This window comes from Budorcas taxicolor, chromosome 10, assembly GCF_023091745.1.
Source record: "Budorcas taxicolor isolate Tak-1 chromosome 10, Takin1.1, whole genome shotgun sequence".
In the NCBI taxonomy this organism is placed as follows: Eukaryota; Metazoa; Chordata; class Mammalia; order Artiodactyla; family Bovidae; genus Budorcas; species Budorcas taxicolor.
The window spans coordinates 22,059,698-22,079,894 of NC_068919.1; the positions used below are offsets into that span (position 1 = coordinate 22,059,698).

General features: G+C 41.0%; 1 protein-coding gene across 1 annotated transcript; it reads right to left on the reverse strand.

Moving 5' to 3' along the window:
* Window positions 1–6,639: 6,639 nt before the first annotated feature.
* LOC128054272 (olfactory receptor 49-like) lies at window positions 6,640–17,169 on the reverse strand. Its single transcript, XM_052646883.1, has 2 exons — window positions 16,162–17,169; window positions 6,640–6,726 (listed from the first exon to the last, which is right to left on the reverse strand). Exons 1-2 carry the CDS (start codon window positions 17,167–17,169, stop codon window positions 6,640–6,642), a joined length of 1,095 nt encoding a protein of 364 aa, XP_052502843.1.
* Between the last annotated feature and the right edge of the window lie 3,028 nt (window positions 17,170–20,197).

The following is a 20,197-nucleotide window of genomic DNA, read 5'->3' on the forward strand; positions in this document are numbered from 1 at the left end:
CCCAGTGGCACATGGGCTCAGTAACTGTGGCTCAAGGGTCCAGCTGCCCCTTGGCATGTGGAATTCTCCCAGACCGGGAATCGAATCTGTGTCCCCTGCATCAGCAGGCAGACTCCTCAGCACTGGATCACCAGGGGAGTCCCTGTAAGCTTTTCTTCTATGTCTGTGAGTCTATTTTGTAAATAAGTTCACTTGTATTTTAGAGTCCACATATAAGTAATACCTGTAAGTAAGTAATATTTGTCTTTTTCTTTCTTAGTATGATAATCTCTAGGTCTATCCACGCTGCTGCAAATGGCAGTATTTCATTTTTTATGACTAATATTCCTTTGTGTGTGTGTGTGTGTGTGTGTGTGTGTGTGTGTATGTATCTATCTCACATATTCATCTGTCAATGGACATTTAAATTACTTCCCCGTTTTGGCTATTGTAAATATGGCTGCTGGGAACATTGGGGTGCATGTACCTTTTTGAATTAGAGTTTTCTCTGGATATATGTTCAGGAAGGGATTGCTGCTTCATATGGTAACTTAGTTTTTTAAGGGAACCTCCATATTGTCCTCTATAGTGGCTGCGCCACTTTGTATTCCCACCAACAGTTTTTGAGGGCTCCCTTTCCTCCACACTCTCTCCAGCATTTATTATTCGTAGACTTTTTGATGATGGCCATTCTGACTGGTGTAAAGTGGATACCTCATTGTAGTTTTGATTTGCATTTGTCCAGTAGGGATGTTGGAACTTCCCTGGTGGCTCAGACGGTAAAGCATCTGCCTACAATGCAGGAGACCCAGGTTTGATCCCTGAGTCGGGAAGATTCCCAGGAGAAGGAAATGGCAACCCACTCCAGTATTCTTGCCTGGAAAATCCCATGGATGGAGGAGCCTGGTTGGCTACTGTCCATGGGGTTGCAAAGAGTCGGACACGACTAAGCGACTTTACTGCAGTAGGGATGTTGAACATCTTTTCGTGTGCCTATTGATCATCTGTATCTTTGGATAAATGTCTATTTAAGTCTTCTGCCCATTTTTTGATTGGATTCTTTGTTTTTTGATATTGAGCCGTATGAGCTATTTGTATGTTTTAGGAATTAAGCCCTTGTCAGTCACATCACTTACAAATATTTCCTCCCATTCTATCGGTTATATTTTAATTCTCCAAGAACTGGTTTGCTGCCTAAATGATATTAAAAGATTGATTTGCCCCACCATATTTTCTTTTATTTGCTTTTTTAGTATTAATGGGATTTCCAACTAAACTGAAATTCAGAGTTCTATGTTCTAGAATTTTAGGGTTTAATTTATCATGCATTCAAAAGCTTGCATAAGGCACTTAACAAAGGTCCTCTTTTGAATTCACTGGCTAAATCCAGAGCAAATCTCTGTGATCATCTTTATTAGCCCCTGAATATTGCTCCCAGTCTTTACTTTATGTTGTGCAGGCCTAGGTGTCCATGGGGTAACAAAGAGTTGGACATGACTTAAGTGACTAAACTACCACCACCAGGTAACCCTATTGATTTCCTTTAATGTGTTTAATTAGAGTTTCCTGAGGATCAGATTCATATGCCCTGTCCTAGAGTACCAGGCAGAAAAGCACGCCCCGGTAAGATGCAGTGTCTATCCCACAATATAATTAGGCAAAGAGATGTAGCCATCTTATAAAAAGCCCATTTAAATATGCCAATATTCATAAGCTTTTATCTCAGTTCTATCGGCTTTTATACTTTTAACTTTATTCTCCATTAAAATCCCATCAACAAGCTTTACTCTTACAAGGAGTCCAGAAACCATCCTTTTTATCTTGACTGTTTTATCCATTTTGCATAATAAGGCTCTGGGGTCCCCAATGAGAGGTTAACCAACTCTTTGGTTAACCAAAGAGTTAATTTTTTCCACTTAATTTTTTAAATTTTTTCTTACTTTTTTTCACTTGATTAATTGGCCCAAGAAATGATTGGCCAGGTATCTCATAATTTTGTTCCAGTCTTTTAAATATAAATATATATTTAAACTGGGGTGAATAGAGTAGACTTGTTTGGGGCCCTTTAAAGTTGGCATTGGGTTGCATTCCATGGGCCTGCAAGCCTTGTAGTTGCCCAGCCTCAAGAGACCGAAGAAAGAGCCCCAAGATAGTGACAAGAGATATCAATGATTTAATAGACAGGAGATCTTATATACCTGAAACAAGTTCCTGAAGTGACATCCCACTGTGTGTGGCAGGCAGGACATAACACCAGTCTTTGCTACTGCGGGTAGAAGGAGGCTACCATTTATAGGGGGAATTGATATCGGATTGGCTCATCAGTTACCAGGGAAACCAGCAGTTAGGGCACATCCCTCATAGCCCCTCAGGTTAACAATCATTAGGAAGGCAGATATTTTCCTTCCTAGCAGGTGGAGCCTTTCTGGTCTAAGGGGTAAGGAGGTTCGTGTGAGTAGGGTATAGGTAAAGCATATTGTCAATCATGGGAGGCACAGACAGCAAAAGAACAGCCATCTTGAATGGACTGACCACACAGTGAGGGACCAATAGAGGGTCCCTTTGACCCATTCAGGGCTTCCCTGGTGGCTCAGAGGTTAAAGCGTCTGCCTGAAATGCGGCAGACCTGGGTTCGATCCCTGGGTTGGGAAGATCCCCTGGAGAAGGAAATGGCAACCCACTCCAGTATTCTTGCCTGGAGAATCCCATGGAGGGAAGAGCCTGGTAATTCCATGGAGGGAGAAGCCTGGTAGGCTACAGTCTACGGGGTCGCAAAGAGTCAGACACGACTGAGCTACTTCACTTCATTTTGACCCATTCGACCTTAGGTAGCATTGTATCAAAACCTTTTGTTTTTAATCCTATTAACATTTATTTTATTTATTCCATTTCTTAATCATCTAAAAATTTTTATACTTTTGTAATGAGTTCTTTTAAAATTTCCATCTTGTTGGGAAAAAGTCTCTAGACTTAATATTTTCTTACTTCCCTGCTAATATTAATTATCCTAATTTTTTTATTAGCATTGATAAGACTCATTGAGCAGAAGCAGAGACCACAAATAAAGATTCTTAAACCATTTTTTCCAAATTAAAGGAGTTCTTAGTTTAACCATTATATATATATTTTCCCACTATCTAACTTGTTTTCTTTCCACCAATAAAACAGCTGTTTATGATGAGAGCACTTTAGAAATTTACCAGTTTAGAAGTTTCTCCAGTTTAAATGATCCATCATCTGGCCATTTATGAAATATATCTTAATAGTGAATCAAACCAATAAGATAAAAGAGGTGTCCCCACAAGAGATCACGAAGGATGCCACTGATACAAGATCCAGAAAATTTATTCCCCAGGATAGTCTAAGAAAGGAAAGGCTTTCACTGTATAGCTGATGCAATGATGGTTAAGATCTCAAAAAGTCCCTGAGAGTTGGCACAGTCAGGAAAAAGGCTGCTCAGAATCCCGGTCTATTCAGTTGGCTGTCAAATGTACAAAATATGTGTACCTTCCACATGGCAGAGAAAAGTTCTCAAAATACAACACACACACACAAAATTAAGATATAGAAGAGTTCCATAACTCCCTCCAATTTTCCCTCCTCTTTGGAACCCGTTCCCCATCAATCTGATCTCTGTACTCTTTGCCTTCTCCACACTGTCACATCAATGGACTCATGCAGTATATAGTCTTTAGTGTCTAGATTATTCCACTTAACAAATGCTTTTGAAATGAGTCCATATTTCTGCCTGTATCATTAGTTGTAACTTTTTATTGCTGAGTAGCATTCCATGTGGCTTCTCAGGTGGCTCAGTGGATATAGAATCCGCCTGCAGTGCAGGAGACGCAGGCAGACATGGGTTTGATCCCTAGATCCGGATGATCCCCTGGAGGAGGGCATGGCAACCCACTCCAGTATTCTTGCCTGGAGAATCCCATGGACAGAGGAGCCTGGTGGGCTACAGTTCATAGGTTGCAAAGAGTCAGACGCAACTGAAAGAACTGAACATGCATGCAAGCACAGCATTCCGGGGTATTGTTGGAGGAAGGAAGACCCCTTTCCGGGCCTGAGACTGGGCTCTAACACTTGGAAATGAATTGTCCGAGAAGACACATGCTGACAAGCTAGAGACTTTACTGGGAAAGGGTGCCTGGGAGGAGAGCAGGAGGCTAAGGGAACCCAGGAGGACTCTGCCACATGGCTTGCAGTCTCGGGTTTTATTATAATAGGATTAGTTTCTGGGTTGTCTCTGGGCAGTGATTCTGGCTCAAGGTTCTTCCTGGTGGAGCATGCATTGCTCCACCAAGAAGGATTCCAGTGAGGATTCTGGGAGGTTGGCAGGACACATGGCATCTCCTTTTAAACTTTCCTGAATACTTCTGGTTAGTGGTAACTTGTGAGTTCTGTGTTCCTTACCAGGGCCTCCCATTGTAAAACAACATGTGCAAATGGTTACTATGGTGCTTGACCAGGGTGGGGTATTTCAGTCACTGTGTTTTCCCTAACGGTATGAGTATCCCATTGATTTATTTATCTATTCATCAGTTGATATTTGGGTTGTTTCCAGGTTAGGGCTATTTTTGAGTACATTTCTATGAACATTTGCATATAAGTCTTTGAGTAGACATACTTTTTTATTTCCTCTGGGTAAACATCTAAAGGTGGGATTGCTAGATTATGTGGTAAGTATTTATTTATCTTTATTAAAGACTGTTGAACATTCCTACTGGCAACATAAGAACTCCAGACTCTTTAAGGTTCCTTCGCATACATATACTCTACTTTTCCTGCCATAATAGGTCATTTTTGAGAGGATCATTTCTACTGTGAAAGCTCAGAAAAGGTTTTGTAGGGTGTTTCAGTTATTCACTCTAATGGTCAGCATAACAGATCGCACCATTAAGAAACACTCATCTTTAGAAATAAAGACTATCCAACCCAATCCTCTTTTTCTCTGACTGTTACTCATCACTCCTGAATTTTTTTCACCCTCTTTTTAAAAATATTTATTCATTTGGCTGTACCAGGTCTTAGTTGAGGCGTGTGGGATCGAACCTGGGCCCCCTGCATTGGGAGTGCAAAGTCTTAGCCATTGGACCAACAGGGAAGTCCCTTTTCACCTTCTTCATTAGGGTGACCAACATTAAAAACTTTGGCTAGTTAACTAATTATTAGTGTCAAGGATTTTTGTTTTTGATATTAAAAAAAGCAAAATTCATTTCTGGGCCTCTCCTATTCATTCTTCCGTTTTTCTCATCACTCCTGAAGAAAATTCAGGAGTGTGAGTAACAGTCAGAGATAAAGAGGATTGGGATTGGATAGTCTTTACCTGGGGAAGATCCCTTGGAAGAGGGCATGGCAATCCACTCCAGTACTCTTGCCTGGAGAAAACATGGACAGAGGAGCTTGGCGGGCTACAGTCCCTAGGCTTGCTAAGAGTTGGACACGACTGAAGTGACTTAGCACGCAATCGTTACATGTTCTCTCTGAACTTTAATTTTATAGTCAGACACATTTCCTGGTGGTTTATATTTCCCTTCCCTTATATTTCCTTTCATTTTGATTTTTTGGAAATCCTTCTTCTGCTTTCCTTTCCTCAGGAGTGTATCTTGCCATCATTCTTTGCCTTTGGGATGGGTGGCTGCATCTGCCTGCATGATTCCTTGTGTAGGGACAGCCAGGTCTTGGCTTATTCTTGACTTTCCTGCATGCAGAGTGTTTTTGCTTCTTTTTCCACATGCATGGAAGGAAAAGAGAGAAAATTACATGATTCTCTGACTGTATGTGTCCAGGAAAGGCCCTGTGAGCTTGAAAGCCCTGGGTTTTTATTATCCAACCAGAAGGAGGTATTCATTTCTACTTGAATAGAGGCACACAGCTCTTTTTTAGACTGGAGCTGACTATTTTGCATAAAACAAAGAAGTTATACATTAGCATGGGGTAGCTGGCTTTTCTCAGGAGCTGTCTAACAATGACTAGAGACAATGGTTTAATTATAAGCTGCCACAGCTAAAAGACTCTTAACCCACATACAATATCTTATCAAAATTTCACCATTCCTTTGGAAAGAGGTTTAAACGGGTTTGCAGAGCTAATGAAGAGCCTACTTTGTCTTTTCCATTTCCTTGCTGCTCCCAAAGCATCTCAAACCTATTTCAGCCTCTGGCTTTTGCCAAAGCTGTTCCCACAGTCTGGGGTGCCTTCCCTCCTTTCTCTTGGTTATCTATTATTTACTTCTCTTTCAAAGCTCTTTTCAGACACTTCCTCCTTTAAGAAGGTTTTTGTTTTTTTTGCATCTTTATAATTTCAGTCCACTGAGCTCTATCTACTGTCTATGGACATGCATTTCTAGTGCACATAATTTAATTCAGATTATTCTTCAGTTGTATGAATTGGTGGTCTTATGGTTATTTATTTATTTCAGAAAAGAACTATTGGAGAGTAGATACCATATCTTACTCATTTTTGCATTTCAGTCCCTAAAGCAGCTCCTGGCAGTGCAAAATTCTGTTGAATGAGTGATTGAATGTTAGGTATATGGCAGGGACTTGATAAGTAATTGTTGGTTAATTGATAAGAGGCCTTTTTAGGAAATGCTACATAACTTCATCGGCAGCATCACCATTTTAATGCTGGTTTGTACTGTCTGCAGAAGTTTAGTTAGAAACTATCTACCCTCACATCTTCTTCTGGCACTGACTCCTTTTCTCTCCTTCCAGTGAGTTGGACAGCAAAGGGGTAGATGACCTAAAAGAGGAGAAGATAGGGAGGATTAAGAAGGTTAAACAGACAATTGGAAAATATTTTAAAATATATCTTGCTTATGAATTGAATTCAGCTCCACAGGTTGGGAATTATTTTACATTAAATGAGTACATTAAAAATGTGGGACAAATAATGAATGATTGCAAGGTCTTGTTTACATGTAAAGCTACTGAGCACAGTGCTTATTTCTAAGGATGGCAGGGTGAAGTGAGGCTCCTTTCTTCCGCTGGAGGGAGGCACACCTCACCCAAAGGGAAGGTTTTGCCTAGATGTCATCCACAGAGTCAAGATTCAGGACTGTGTTTACGAAGAGAACTTGAATTAGTGTCTTAGTGTGTTTTCTCTATGCCCAATTCTTGTTTCCCCTCTCTCCAGGGTTACTCCAAGGCAGCCACTGTGATCAGCACAGGGAGGAAGGAGAGCCGCTCCTTGGGCTCCTACCTCCATCCTCTTTCCTTCTGACAAGGAAAGAGCCTTCCAGACTGAGGAGCTAGCTGGATCTTTGCTCAAGTTTTTTCTCTCCAGGTTGTAGAGGTGAAATATAATGGTGCTGCTGCTGCTAAGTCACTTCAGTCGTGTTCGACTCTGCGTGACCCCATAGACGGCAGCCCACCAGGCTCCGCTGTCCCTGGGATTCTCCAGGCAAGAACACTGGAGTGGGTTGCCATTTCCTTCTCCAAAATATAATAAGTCAACTCTTTTCCAAGGAACAAGCAAAGAATGATTTCACTTAACTGTTAAAACTCTGTAATATTATTGTAGGGAGGGGGCCCCATCCAGGGCCTGAGAGTGGGCTCTTGTCCAACCGTCTTTCTATGTAAGGACTGGAATTCAGGGACACTTTAGGGGAGAAACAGGTAGGCCCAATAACAGATACTAGAACTGATGTCAATACATAAAATGGACGCTTATATAATTAACTAAAAAAAATATATATGAGCACATGTAGCCACATATCTCCATGGGTTGGTGGACCAGTTGATATATTGGTTAAAAATGCATAGATGGCTGATTGACTGGCTGAATGAATTTATTTCATACCAAGGAAATTTGGATTAGTTGGTTTGTGGTGTGAACAAAGCTAGATACTATATACACCTTTTGTCTGTAATTAACTTTCTAATACTGAAGGCCTTAAACCCTTTACATGAGCAATGTGAAGTTTCTGAGATTTCTAAAATAGTGTGACTTGCAAGTACCTAATGAAATGTTAGAGAAAGCTAAAGGATAAGCACTGTAGGAAGTGAGTTGGGCACTAAGATAGAAGTCTGCAGTGTGGTGTAATAATAAAATGGGAAAGAACATTAATTTACCATTTATAATCCCTATCGTTCTATAAAAAGGGAATATCCTAAGAATGTTGTTTGTTGAGCAGCATGTGGGAATTAAAGCCTGGAGATGCTGGGAAAGGACTAAATTCCTTTTTCAAGAAAGATGCTGGTGGCATCATAAAGGGACAGGTAGGGAGGAACCCAGAGGCTGAGAATGCTGGAACCAGTGGGCAGAGGGATGGGAAGTATTGTTCCTAAAGAGTACATTTTTATCTTTGTATATTTTTGAACTTTATATAAATGGCATCAAATTGTGTATATTCTTTTCTGACTGCAATATTATGTTCCTGACAGTCTTCCGTGTTAAAATGTGTGACTATCATTCATTCATTTCATGGCTGTGTACTATTCTATTATGTAACATTGCTTTATCCTTTACTTTGTGGAGAGACATTTGGATTGTTTGCAGTTTCTTCCCCCAATTTCTAGAAGTGTGGCTGTGAGTGTTTTTGGACAAGTCTCTTGGACACACATGTAAGAATTTCTCCAGGGTACCTGCTGGATTTGGTGGTTTTAGTAGGTTGTGGGTTATACAGATCTTCAGCTTCATTAGATAATATGAAATTGTATCAATTTATTTTTGAAGTTTTAAAAAATTTTATTTTATATACAAAACGCTGGTATTGTTTCTGCATAAGGTAGCTGTGCTGGATGATCCATTTAAAGAAGTTCAGTTTGTCCAACTTAATGAGGCCGATGTCTTTCATGTACTGGCAGAAGCTCTAGGGACACATATTGAGGCCTGTTTCTGGATCAGACCATGCTGGTTTGAGCAGACCTGGCAAGAGCAAGAACCCTGGCCGAATTGTCTCAGATGGCTCCAGTAGAGCTGCTGGTGATCCATATTGTCGTCTTGGCTTCAACAAGGCAAATTGTACCAATTTATAATCTCACCAGCAATTTATGAGAGGTGACATCTTAATAATAATAATGTTTTGCAATTCATGAATGTATTTCTCCTTTTATTATTAAAGCCTTTAATTTTTTCTCAATGGTTTTATCGTTTTCAGACTTGCGTATTCAAGTCTTAAAAATCTTTTGTTAAATTTACCCCTTCAAGTATTTCATATGTTTTGGTGTTGTTGTAAATGTTTTTTTTTTTTTTAATTCAATTTCTAATTGTTTATTGCTAGCATATAAGGTAGTATCATAGGCTTCTCTATAAGGGCTTCCCAGGTAGCTCAGTGGTAAAGAATCCGCCTGCAATGCAGGAGGCGTGGGTTAGATTCCTGACTGGCGAAGATTCAGTGGGGTCCTGAGAGTTCAGATGGGACTCAGTGACTAAACCACCACGACAATATGTTTCCCCGCAAGAATCTGATATTCTACAACCTTACTACACTTTTTCATCAATTCTAGGAACATTTTGGGGTAGATTCCTTAGGATTTTCTGCATAGATGATTATGTCATTTGCAAACAAAGACCATTTTACTTTCTCTCAACCCTCCCTCCCTCGTGTGGTTTTTTTATTTTTTATTGAGGTATAATTGACAAAATTGCAAGGTAATTAAAGAGTAGAGAGGTGATGATTTGATAGCTGTATATACTGTTAAAGGATCCCCCCCCAGAGTTAATTAACACTTTCATCACCTTACACATTTACCTTTTTATTTGATAAAAACATGTAAGTTCTACACTCTTCAGTTCAGTTCAGTTAAGTTGCTCAGTCGTGTTCGACTCTTTGCGACCCCATGAATTGCAGCACGCCAGGCCTCCCTGTCCATCACCAACTCCCGGAGTTCACCCAGACTCGCATCCATCAAGTCAGTGATGCCATCCAGCCATCTCATCCTCTGTGGTCCCATTCTTTTCCTGCCCCAAATCCCTCCCAGCATCAAAGTCTTTTCTAATGAGTCAACTCTGCGCATGAGGTGGCCAAAGTACTGGAGTTTCAGCTTTAGCATCGTTCCTTCCAAAAAAATCCCAGGGTTGATCTCTTTTAGAATGGACTGGTTGAATCTCCTTGCAGTCCAAGGGACTCTCAAGAGTCTTCTCCACCACCACAGTTCAAAAGCATCAATTCTTTGGCGCTCAGCCTTCTTCATAGTCCAACTATCACATCCATACATGACTACTGGAAAAACCATAGCCTTGACTAGACGGACCTTAGTCGGCAAAGTAATGTCTCTGCTTTTGAATATGCTATCTAGGTTGGTCATAACTTTTCTTCCAAGGAGTAAGTGTCTTTTAATTTCATGGCTGCAATCACCATCTGCAGTGATTTTGGAGCCCCCCAAAATAAAGTCTGACACTGTTTCCACTGTTTCCCCATCTATTTCCCATGAAGTGATGGGACTGGGTGCCATGATCTTAGTTTTCTGAATGTTGAGCTTTAAGCCAACTTTTTCACTCTCCTCTTTTACTTTCATCAAGAGCCTTCTGAGTTCCTCTTCACTTTCTGCCATAAGGGTGGTGTCATCTGCATATCTGAGGTTGATATTTCTTCCGGCAATCTTGATTCCAGCTTGTGTTTCTTCCAGTCCAGCATTTCTCATGATGTACTCTGCATATAAGTTAAATAAGCAGGGTGACAATATACAGCCTTGATGTACTCCTTTTCCTATTTGGAACCAGTCTGTTGTTCCATGTCCAGTTCTAACTGTTGCTTCCTGACCTGCATACAGATTTCTCAAGAGGCAGGTCAGGTGGTCTGGTATTCCCATCTCTACACTCTTAGCAACTTTCAATTACACAATACAGTGTTATCAATTATATTCACCCCATTCGGGTTCGATCCCTGGGTTGGGAAGATCCCCTGGAGAAGGAAATAGCAACCTACTCCGGTACTCTTGCCTGGAGAATCCCATGGACGGAGGAGCCTGGTAGGACTACAGTCCACAGAGTCGCAAAGAGTCGAACACAACTGAGCGACTTCGCTCACTTCACATATTAGATCCTCATACTTTATTCATCTTATAATTGAAAGTTGGTAGCCTTTTAGCACAGAGAAGGCAATGGCACCCCACTCTAGTACTCTTGCCTGGAAAATCCCACAGACGGAGGAGCCTGAAGGCTGCAGTCCATGGGGTCGCTGAGGTCGGACACGACTGAGCGACCTCACTTTCACTTTTCACTTTCATGCATTGGAGAAGGAAATGGCAACCCACTCCAGTGTTCTTGCCTGGAGAATTTCAGGGACGAGGGAGCCTGGTGGGCTGCCGTCTCTGGGGTCGCACAGAGTCGGACACGATTGAAGTGACTTAGCAGCAGCAGCAGCAGCCTTTTAGCAACCTCTCCCTATTTTCTCCACCTCAGCCCCTGGCAACCACTTTTATACTATCTGTTTCTATTAGTTCAACTTTTTTTTTTTTTTTTTGAAGCTTCCACATGTAAGTGATACAATGTAGTGTTTGTCTTTGTCTGGTGTATTTTACTTGACATAATGGCCTCCAGGTTCATCCATGTTGTCAAAAATGTCAAGATAAAGGCTGAATAATAGCCCATTGTTTATATATACCACATTTCCTTTATTCATTCATCTGTTAGTGGACACATAGGTTGTCTCCATACCTTGCTTGGCTGTTGTGAGTATGCTGCAGTGAACATGGGAGTACAGATACCTTTTGAAACAATGATTTTTGTTTCCTTTGGTTGTGTATCTGGAAGTGCGATGGCAGAATCTTCTGCTAGTTCTATTTCTTGAGGAATCACTGCACTGTTTTCTGTGTGATAGTACCGGTTTACATTCCCACCAACAGTACACAAGAGTTCTCTTTTCTCCACATCTTTGAGAGCATTTGTTATCTCTTTTCTTTATAGTGACAGGCATCCTAGTAGGTGTGAAGTGATACCTCATTGTGGTTTTGATTTGCATTTCCTTGATAATTAATAATGTGAATCACCTTTTCATGTGCCTGTTGGCCATTTGCGTGTCTTCTTTGGAAAAATGTCTATTCAGGCCCTTTGCCCATTTGAATTGGATTGTTTATCTTTTTTGCTATTGATTTATGAGTTCTTTGTATATTTTGAATATTAACCCCTTATCAGGCATGTGGAATCTTTAGTTGTGGCATGTGATCCAGGGATTGAACCTGGGTCCCCTCCATTGGAAGCAAGTTTTAGCCTCTGGGCTACCAGGGAAGTTCCCATTTTGGTAGTTTGTCTTTCGAGAAATTTATCCATATGATCTAAGTTGTTAAAAACATTACCATAAGTTGTTCATAATGTTCCATTATTACTTTTTAATGCCTAAGGAATCCATAGTGGTGTCTACTTACTTGTTCCCCTTATTGGTAATTTGTGTCTTCTGTCCTTTTCCCCCAACATCCTCTCAATCTCAAGTCCAGATGAACAACTCTTCTTCCACAAGCTCCCGTAAGTATCTCAGAACTGAGATTTGCTTGGCTTCACTGGTCTGATTTTAGTGATATGGCCATTCCTGAGCCAATAACCATGGTTATGCTCTAACTGGTTGGGGATGACGTCATGCCATGTCGGTTACGTGAACTGAGAGGGGAGAGAGGCTTTATTAAGATCAGGGACCTACTACTTTAAGAATGGGAAATGGGTTTCAGGCAGATAGTTCAGTCCAGTTCAGTTCAGTTGCTCAGTCGTGTCTGACCCTTTGTGACCCCATGAACTGCAGCATGCCAGGCTTCCCTGTCCATCACCAACTCCCAGAGCCTACTCAAACTCATGGCCATTGAGTCAGTGATGCCATCCAACCATCTCATCCTCTGTTGGCCCCTTCTCCTCCCGCCTTCAATCTTTCCCAGCATCAGAGTCTTTTCCAATGAGTCAGTTCTTCACATCAGGTGGCCAAAGTATTGGAGTTTCAGCTTCAGCATCAGTCCTTCCAGTGAATATTCAGGATTGATTTCCTTTAGGATGGACTGGTTGGATCTCCTTGCTGTCCAAGGGACTCTTAATAGTCTTCTCCAACATCACAGTTCAAAAGCATCAATTCTTTGGTGCTCAGCTTTCTTTATAGTCCAACTCTCACATCCATACATGACTACTTTTTTTTTTTCTCTAACATAAAGAAGTCTAAAAATTTATATAGCCAAGTTTATAAGTTTATGTTTTTAGTTCTATTGAAAAAACTCCCTACATATCTTTTAAAAAATATATATATTTATTTGGCATGCTGGGTCTTAGCTGTGGCACTTGGGATCTTTCATCTTTGTTGCAACTTGCAGGATCTTTAGTTGCAGTATGCAAATTCTCTTTTTTTAAATTTTTGGCTGTGCTGGGTCTTTGTTGCTGTGTGCAGGCTTTCTCTGGTTTAGGTGAGCAGAGGCTACTCTCTTTTTCACTGTGCCCAGGCTTTTCATTGTGGTGTCTTCTCTTATTGCTAAGCACAGGCTGTAGGGCACTTGGCCTCAGTAGTTGTGGTGTGCAGGGTCTAGTTGCCCTATGGCATGTGGGATCTCACCAGACCAGGAATCAAACCCATGTTCCCTGCATTGGCAGACAGTATCTTAACCACTGGCCCACCAGGGAAGTCCCCTATGCATCTTAATGAGATAATTTTTATCCAGATTTTCTTTTTTGTGGTTTTACTATTTATTTAATTATCCTGAATTTATTTCAGTTTAAGATATGAGATGAGGATCTAACAACTTTTTCTGCAAGGTTCTAGGTAATCTCTTCATTTATCTTCATTTATACAGCTTATTCCTTCAGTAAAATATAGTACCCGACACCTAACATAGAGCTTTATCAGGCCCTGAGCTAAGCATTCTGACATACATTAATAATATTTATAAGGATTCTATGAGGTAGATATATTATTATCTCCATATATATATGTTGTTGTTCAGTTCCCAAATTGTGTCTGACTCTTCATGACCCCATGGACTGCAGCATGCCAGGCGTCCCTATCCCCTACCATCTCCTGGAGCTTGCCCAAATTCATGTCTATTGAACTGGTGGTGCCATTCAACCATCTCATCCTCTGTTGCCCTCTTCTCCTTCTGCTTTCAATATATGTGATGCAAGAAGTATTGCTTATTTAAGCTCAAATGGCTAATAGCTGGGAATCTAAACCTAGGTGGTGGACTTCTAGTAGCTGTTTCAGCCTCTGTGTTATATTACCTCCCCAAGTCCTTGATGTTCACAGCATGCCTTTGCAGCTAGAAAATGGCTGCTGTACCCATGCATATTTTTATTTCCACCAGTTAGCTTGTACCAAGAATCAGTTGTTCCCAAACCTTGATTTGATAATTGGACTTGTTACTATAATGATATTTTTAACTAAATAAAGATAAACCAATGAAATATGAGTATTAAAAACAAAGCTATTTCTGCAAAAACAAAATTGAGTCCTTGCGATAGATTCCATAAGGTCAGAAAATGAAAAAAGTTGTTGATTGAGGTGTGGGCAAGGACTGTGAAGGCTGGCAACAGGCAAACAAAATGCGAAAATTCTAGAATTCTGTTCACAGATGTTTCTCTGGCATCTTTACAATTTTTGTACCACTGAAGCAAATCCTAAAATTTCATATTGCGAATGTGGTTTAAGCAAGAAAGACTGCAACAGTCATAATATTCATACTCAAAGAAAAGAATATTTATAGGTTAGTGAATACGTGTTTCTAGCTTTTAATTTCAAATAAATATTTAAGGCATGTATCACTTTTAAATTTATCTTCTGCTCTAACGTTTTCCCAATAATGTACTAGATCCCAATCTTTTTAAGAGACAACAGTCTTCTATTGTGGTTAGCCGATAGTTTTGGCATTATTTATCCACTGGACTGTCTCTTCTTTACAGATTAGAAAGTCTACTTTGTTTTATTGTTGTTATTTTCTTGGCCTCACCATGTGGCTTGCTGGATTTTAGTTTTCTTTCCTACCCAGGGATCAAATTCATGCCTCCTGCAATGGAAGCTTAGAGTCCTAACCAGTGGACCACCAGGGAATTTCATAGAAAGTCTACCCTCATCATCTATTAGGTCTTTATGTCTAATCTGCATCATTTTTCTAGACTATCCAATTCCACTGTTCTATTTGTTTGCTCTTAAGTTAGTGTTTTAATACCTGACACTTTTTTTGTTCAATATTTCTTGGCTATTCCACCTCATTAATTTTTCTGGACACAATAATTCTGAAGTCTATCATAAATATATTCTCATTGAGAATATTTTCATTGATTTTTAAAGGTTTTAGTGAAGAAGGTATGTTAAATTGTAATTTGAAATGAGGCCAGATTAAGACACTCAGGGCAGTCCAGTTGTTAAGGACTCTGCACTTTCACTGCTGAGGGCCCGCAGTCAATCCCTAGTCAAGGAGCTAGGTAAGATTCCACAAGCCAAGTGGCATGGGCAAACAAAACAAAACATACAAACAGAAATGACAGCATGACTTCCCTTGTAGTCCAGTGGTTAAGAATCTGCCTACCAGTGTAGGAAATATGGGTTCTATCCCTGGTCCGGGAAGATTTCACATGCCACTGGGCAACTAAGCCTGTGGACTTGAACTACTGAGCCCAGACACCTTGCTGCTGCTGCTGCTGTTGCTGAGTCGCTTCAGTCGTGTCCGACTCTGTGCGACCCCATAGACGGCAGCCCACCAGGTTCCTCCGTCCCTGGGATTCTCCAGGCAAGAACACTGGAGTGGGTTGCCATTTCCTTCTCCAATGCATGAAAGTGAAAAGTGAAAGTGAAGTTACTCAGTCGTCTTACTCTTCGCAACCCCATGGACTGCAGCCTGCCAGGCTCCTCCGTCCATGGGATTTTCCAGGCAAGAGTACTGGAGTGGGGTGCCATTGCCTTAGAGCTCTGCAAAAGGGAAGCCACCATAATGAGAAGTCTGATCACCACAACTAGAGTAGCTCCTGCTCGGTGCAACTAGAGAAAGCCTGTGTGCAGCAACAAAGACCGAGTGCAACCAAAACCCAAACAAAAGCCTGACAACAAAGAAACCAAAAATCACTCAGATACATTCTAGGATCAGAAAGACATACCAGACACAGTTGTGGTACACTGAGTTTTTTATACTGTCTGACAAGACTGCATGAGCCAGTAATGATAAACGTAAGAAACCACTGTAGATTATAGCATTTGCTAAGAAACTGTCTGAGAGAAAATAGTTCATGGAGATCGGGAAGCAGCAGTATTTGGAGAGGTTCAGGAGAGGAGCCAACTTTCTCCACCCTCTCAGATCCAGCTCCTAGTTCTGAGAGGAGCTTGCTAATTTGCTTGTTAAACACCTGCTTCACCTGTTTGTTCCTCAGGGTGTAGATGAAGGGATTGAGCACTGGGGTCACCATGGTATTGAGCAAGGCCACCACCTTGTTCCTATCCTCCCCCTGGCCTCCCTTGCCCGACCAGACATACATGAAGATGCAGCTGCCATAGAAGAGAGAGACAACAGTGATGTGGGAGGAACAGGTTGAGAAAGCTTTCCACCTCTCCTTGGCTGAGGGGAGGCGCAGGATGGTGTGGAGGATGTGGCCATAGCAGGTGGCCGTCACAGACAGAGTGCCCAGGAGGCTGACGTTGGCCAGGATGAAACCCAGAAGCTCGATCAGACTTGTGTCTGCACATATGAGTTCCAGGAGTGGAAAGCTGTCACAGAAGAAATGATCAATGATATTGGGACCGCAGAATGGCTGCTGAAATGTGAGGAAACTTGGAATGATGTTGAGAAGGAATCCCGTGATCCATGAAGAAAGAACTAGCTGGACACAGACCCTTTTGCTCATGATGGTGACATAACGCAAGGGGTTACATATGGCCGCATACCTGTCAAAGGACATCACTGCCAGTAGGAAGAACTCTGTGGTGCCCAGGAAGAAATAGAGAAAACTTTGTAGGAAACAGCCTGCCAGGGAGATGGTCCTGTTTCCAGTCAGGATGTTGGTGAGCATCTTGGGGAAGATGACCGAGGTGAACCAGATCTCTAGGGCAGCAAAGTTGCAGAGGAAGTAGTACATGGGGGTGTGGAGGCACCTGTCCATGAGGGTGAGGACCACGATGAGCAGGTTCCCCAGTAGAGTGAGGAGGTAGGTCAGGAGGAGCCCCAGGAAGAGGAGCATCTGCAGCTCACAGGCATGTGAGAGCCCCAGCAGGATGAAGTTGGTGACAGTGGTGTGGTTCCTCGTGGCTCCTCTGGCCTCTGCTGGGAATGACCAATCAGAGGTGTGCAGCATCAGGAGTCGTGATGTTCTGGATCTGAGGACACTTGGAACTGAAAGGAAAGAGGGATTTTGAGCTGAAGGAATCCTTTATTTCTTTGACCTACAAGTCCCGTTTTCTCCTTCCTCAGGCTGGTTGTCCAGACCCCTCTTTGAGTTAGCATTAAGTCACATACATTGACCCATTTATCTGGTATTTTTTGGGAAAAATTTCACCTTTACCAGTTCTTTTTCCACTTTCTTTTTTGTTTGTTTGTTTGTAAGGAAACTACAAGGGCTTCCCTGGTGGCTCAGAGGTTAAAGCGTCTGCTTCCAATGTGGGAGACCTGGGTTTGATCCCTGGGTTGGGAAGATACCCTGGAGAAGGAAATGGTAACCCACTCCAGTATTCTTGCCTGGAGAATCCCATGGACAGAGAAGCCTGGTGGGCTACAGTCCATGGGGCCGCAGAGTCAGACATGACTGAGTGACTTCACTTTCACTTTCAAGGAAACTATATTAAGTCCCTTCTTATTTTTTTAGATCAGATGACATATTTTCCCATATTTGTCCAAATATTGTAAAGGCTCTCAATACATTAAAATATTTTCCTCTGCAAATCCTGCATCCTGTGGATCACGGCCATTTATTGAAAGCACTAATGGAATATGTGCTCTAGAGCTTGTTGCAGAGGCATTTGTATTAGAGAAACAGTGTGATTGCACCTGAGCTCCATCATTTACTAACTTGTCTGGGATCAGTTCTCTAATCTCACCAAAACTCTGTTTCTTCAAAGGGAACAATAACAATACATATGTAAAACGTTCTTCCAGAACTGAAGTGAATAATGTATATCCAACACCTAGCACAAGGTGAGCCGTAGAGCAAGCAGTCACATAATGTTAGCTATTTTTATTTTTCCCTTTGTGGCTAAAGTAGAGAAGTAGTATCAGCTCATTATGGAAAATTTAGGAAATACAAAAAAAAAAAAAAATAAAATTGCCTCACAGAGACAACTATTATTAATATTTTGATTAATTTCTTTTGTGTTTTTTTCTATTCTTATTCAGTGTTTATTGCTTTATATAGCCATGCTCATAGATAATGTATTTTGCACTTTTTTCCTTCACACATATTATTATAACAAATTTTTGTTATATGTTATTACACATTTTTGTTAATATATTATTTGGTTGATATTTTTTGAGATATCCATGTACTATGAAATTGTTGCATGGGGGAGGGAACATGCATTTGTAGACTAGATGTCATTGAGGTTATTACTTTGGGATAAATTCCTAAGTAATAATAATTCTAAATAATAATGATAAATGCTGATTTTCAGAATTGTTCATTGGTTCAATTTCAGTTTTAGAGAATATGTCTTCATTTTAAAGGATTTTTATTTTTAATTTTTGCATTGTTTAACACTGTCTTTAGAGATCTGGTTAAAGAGCTAGGCTTTCTTGCCATTGATTGTCCTTTATAGAAATGACAGGTAAAGGCAAACTTCTGTGGAGAAGAGCTGACTATCTGAGACAAGAGCAGGAACTAACGTGATGAGCCTGACTCAGAGAAATGGTAACACAGTACATTGTAGCTGTGTAAAATACGTATCTATATGGAGAAGAATTGGATGAGAACACAGAAAAATGAGTATAATCGTCACAATAAGATGGGAGGATGGTGGGTGATTTTTCTTCTGTCTCTTTATTACTTTTATTAAAGCTTATAAAATAACCTAAATTCAAAGTTGTAAAAGAAACCAGCACAGTGAGCCCATTTGGACTAAGAGTTGAGTAGAAGAGTTTGAGAGAGACAGAGGGGGAGTAAATAGCTGTCCATGAAAACAGTGAAAAAAAAGTCTTAATGATTCTGTGAGCCATCAGCTATTCCTGAGTCAGGATACTGAGAATAATGCAAAAAATAAAAGAAGTGAGCTGTGCCAAAGCCCGCCAGTGGACACCTGGAAACAGGTGGCAGGCTTCCAGCCAGAGGAAATCAGCTTCCCCTTTCCCCACTCCAAATATTGCACCAATGTAGATTACCTCAGTAGATTCTAGGTGAGGTGCTTAGTTGTCTCCAAGGCAGTTGTCTCCAAGACTCCTGATTTTCACAGGAAACTCCTGACTCTGCAGTGTTGCCTGAGGAGTATGCTTCTTGGGGGCTCACCAGAGATGCAAAGTGAAGGATGCTCCAGAGCTTTACCATGGTCTGCAGATCATGGAACAAGCAGGTCCTATTTTCTTGTAGACAGTACATGCAAATGTTAGCAAATATCCATATTTTCTTACAACCAATTTCTCTTAAATATTCTCTGACTCTCTTGCCATCAGTGTATCCTCAGATATCCTCAGAAACAAACTATCCCTAGATAGTCCCCAGAATATCACCAGTTTATCAGGAAGCTCCTAGTGCTCCTGACATGTCATGGCCAAAACACTTCCTAATTAATGATTCTTCCATCCTTCCTATACTAAGGCAGAAACAGACATCAATTGATGCAGAGTCATATGACTCATCTTCAGTTGGGCTTAAGAGGTTTCTGGTCCTTCCAGGAGTATAGTGTCCATAGAGGATTCTGGGGTAAACTAATCATGGCAGACTCCTTGTCTCTGTGGAACTGGCTTCAGGCTTTGACTGCCTGGGGTTCTGTTTGGTTTCCATGGAAACTCAGAGACACAGCAGTTCCACAGCTCAAACTTAATCAGTCTAAAGGTTCACATGCTTCTTTTGCAGGGTGGAGCTGTATTTCCCTGGAAATTCATTATCAGTGTTAATAGGGACTTGAAAGTTCTCTTACCTCTTACCTTCTTCAATTTTGGGATTTAAAGTTTACTTTGTTCTGACAGAGAAACTCAGAAACTTCTAATGACGTTTATTTGTAACAAAGAAATAGTTATTAAAACATTCAGTGAATTTTAGTTGAGTTCCTGCATGATTAGTTTAACTCTAGATTGCAGAGACAGGCAGAGTCTTGTGGGGAAGACAGACATTAAACACCCGAGTATTAATTATTATTGTGACAAGTGTTTTGAAGAACAGCTCATAGGAGATCCTGAAT

Bases quoted from the DNA above. Each gene is read 5' to 3' on its own strand.
- LOC128054272 (XM_052646883.1), bottom strand. From the start codon at position 17,169: ATGCTGCACACCTCTGATTGGTCATTCCCAGCAGAGGCCAGAGGAGCC. The intron at 6,727-16,161 runs GTTGGCTCCTCT...CTCCTCTTTTAG, and splicing joins GATCTGAGAGGGTGGAGAAA to GTCATCTACCCCTTTGCTGT.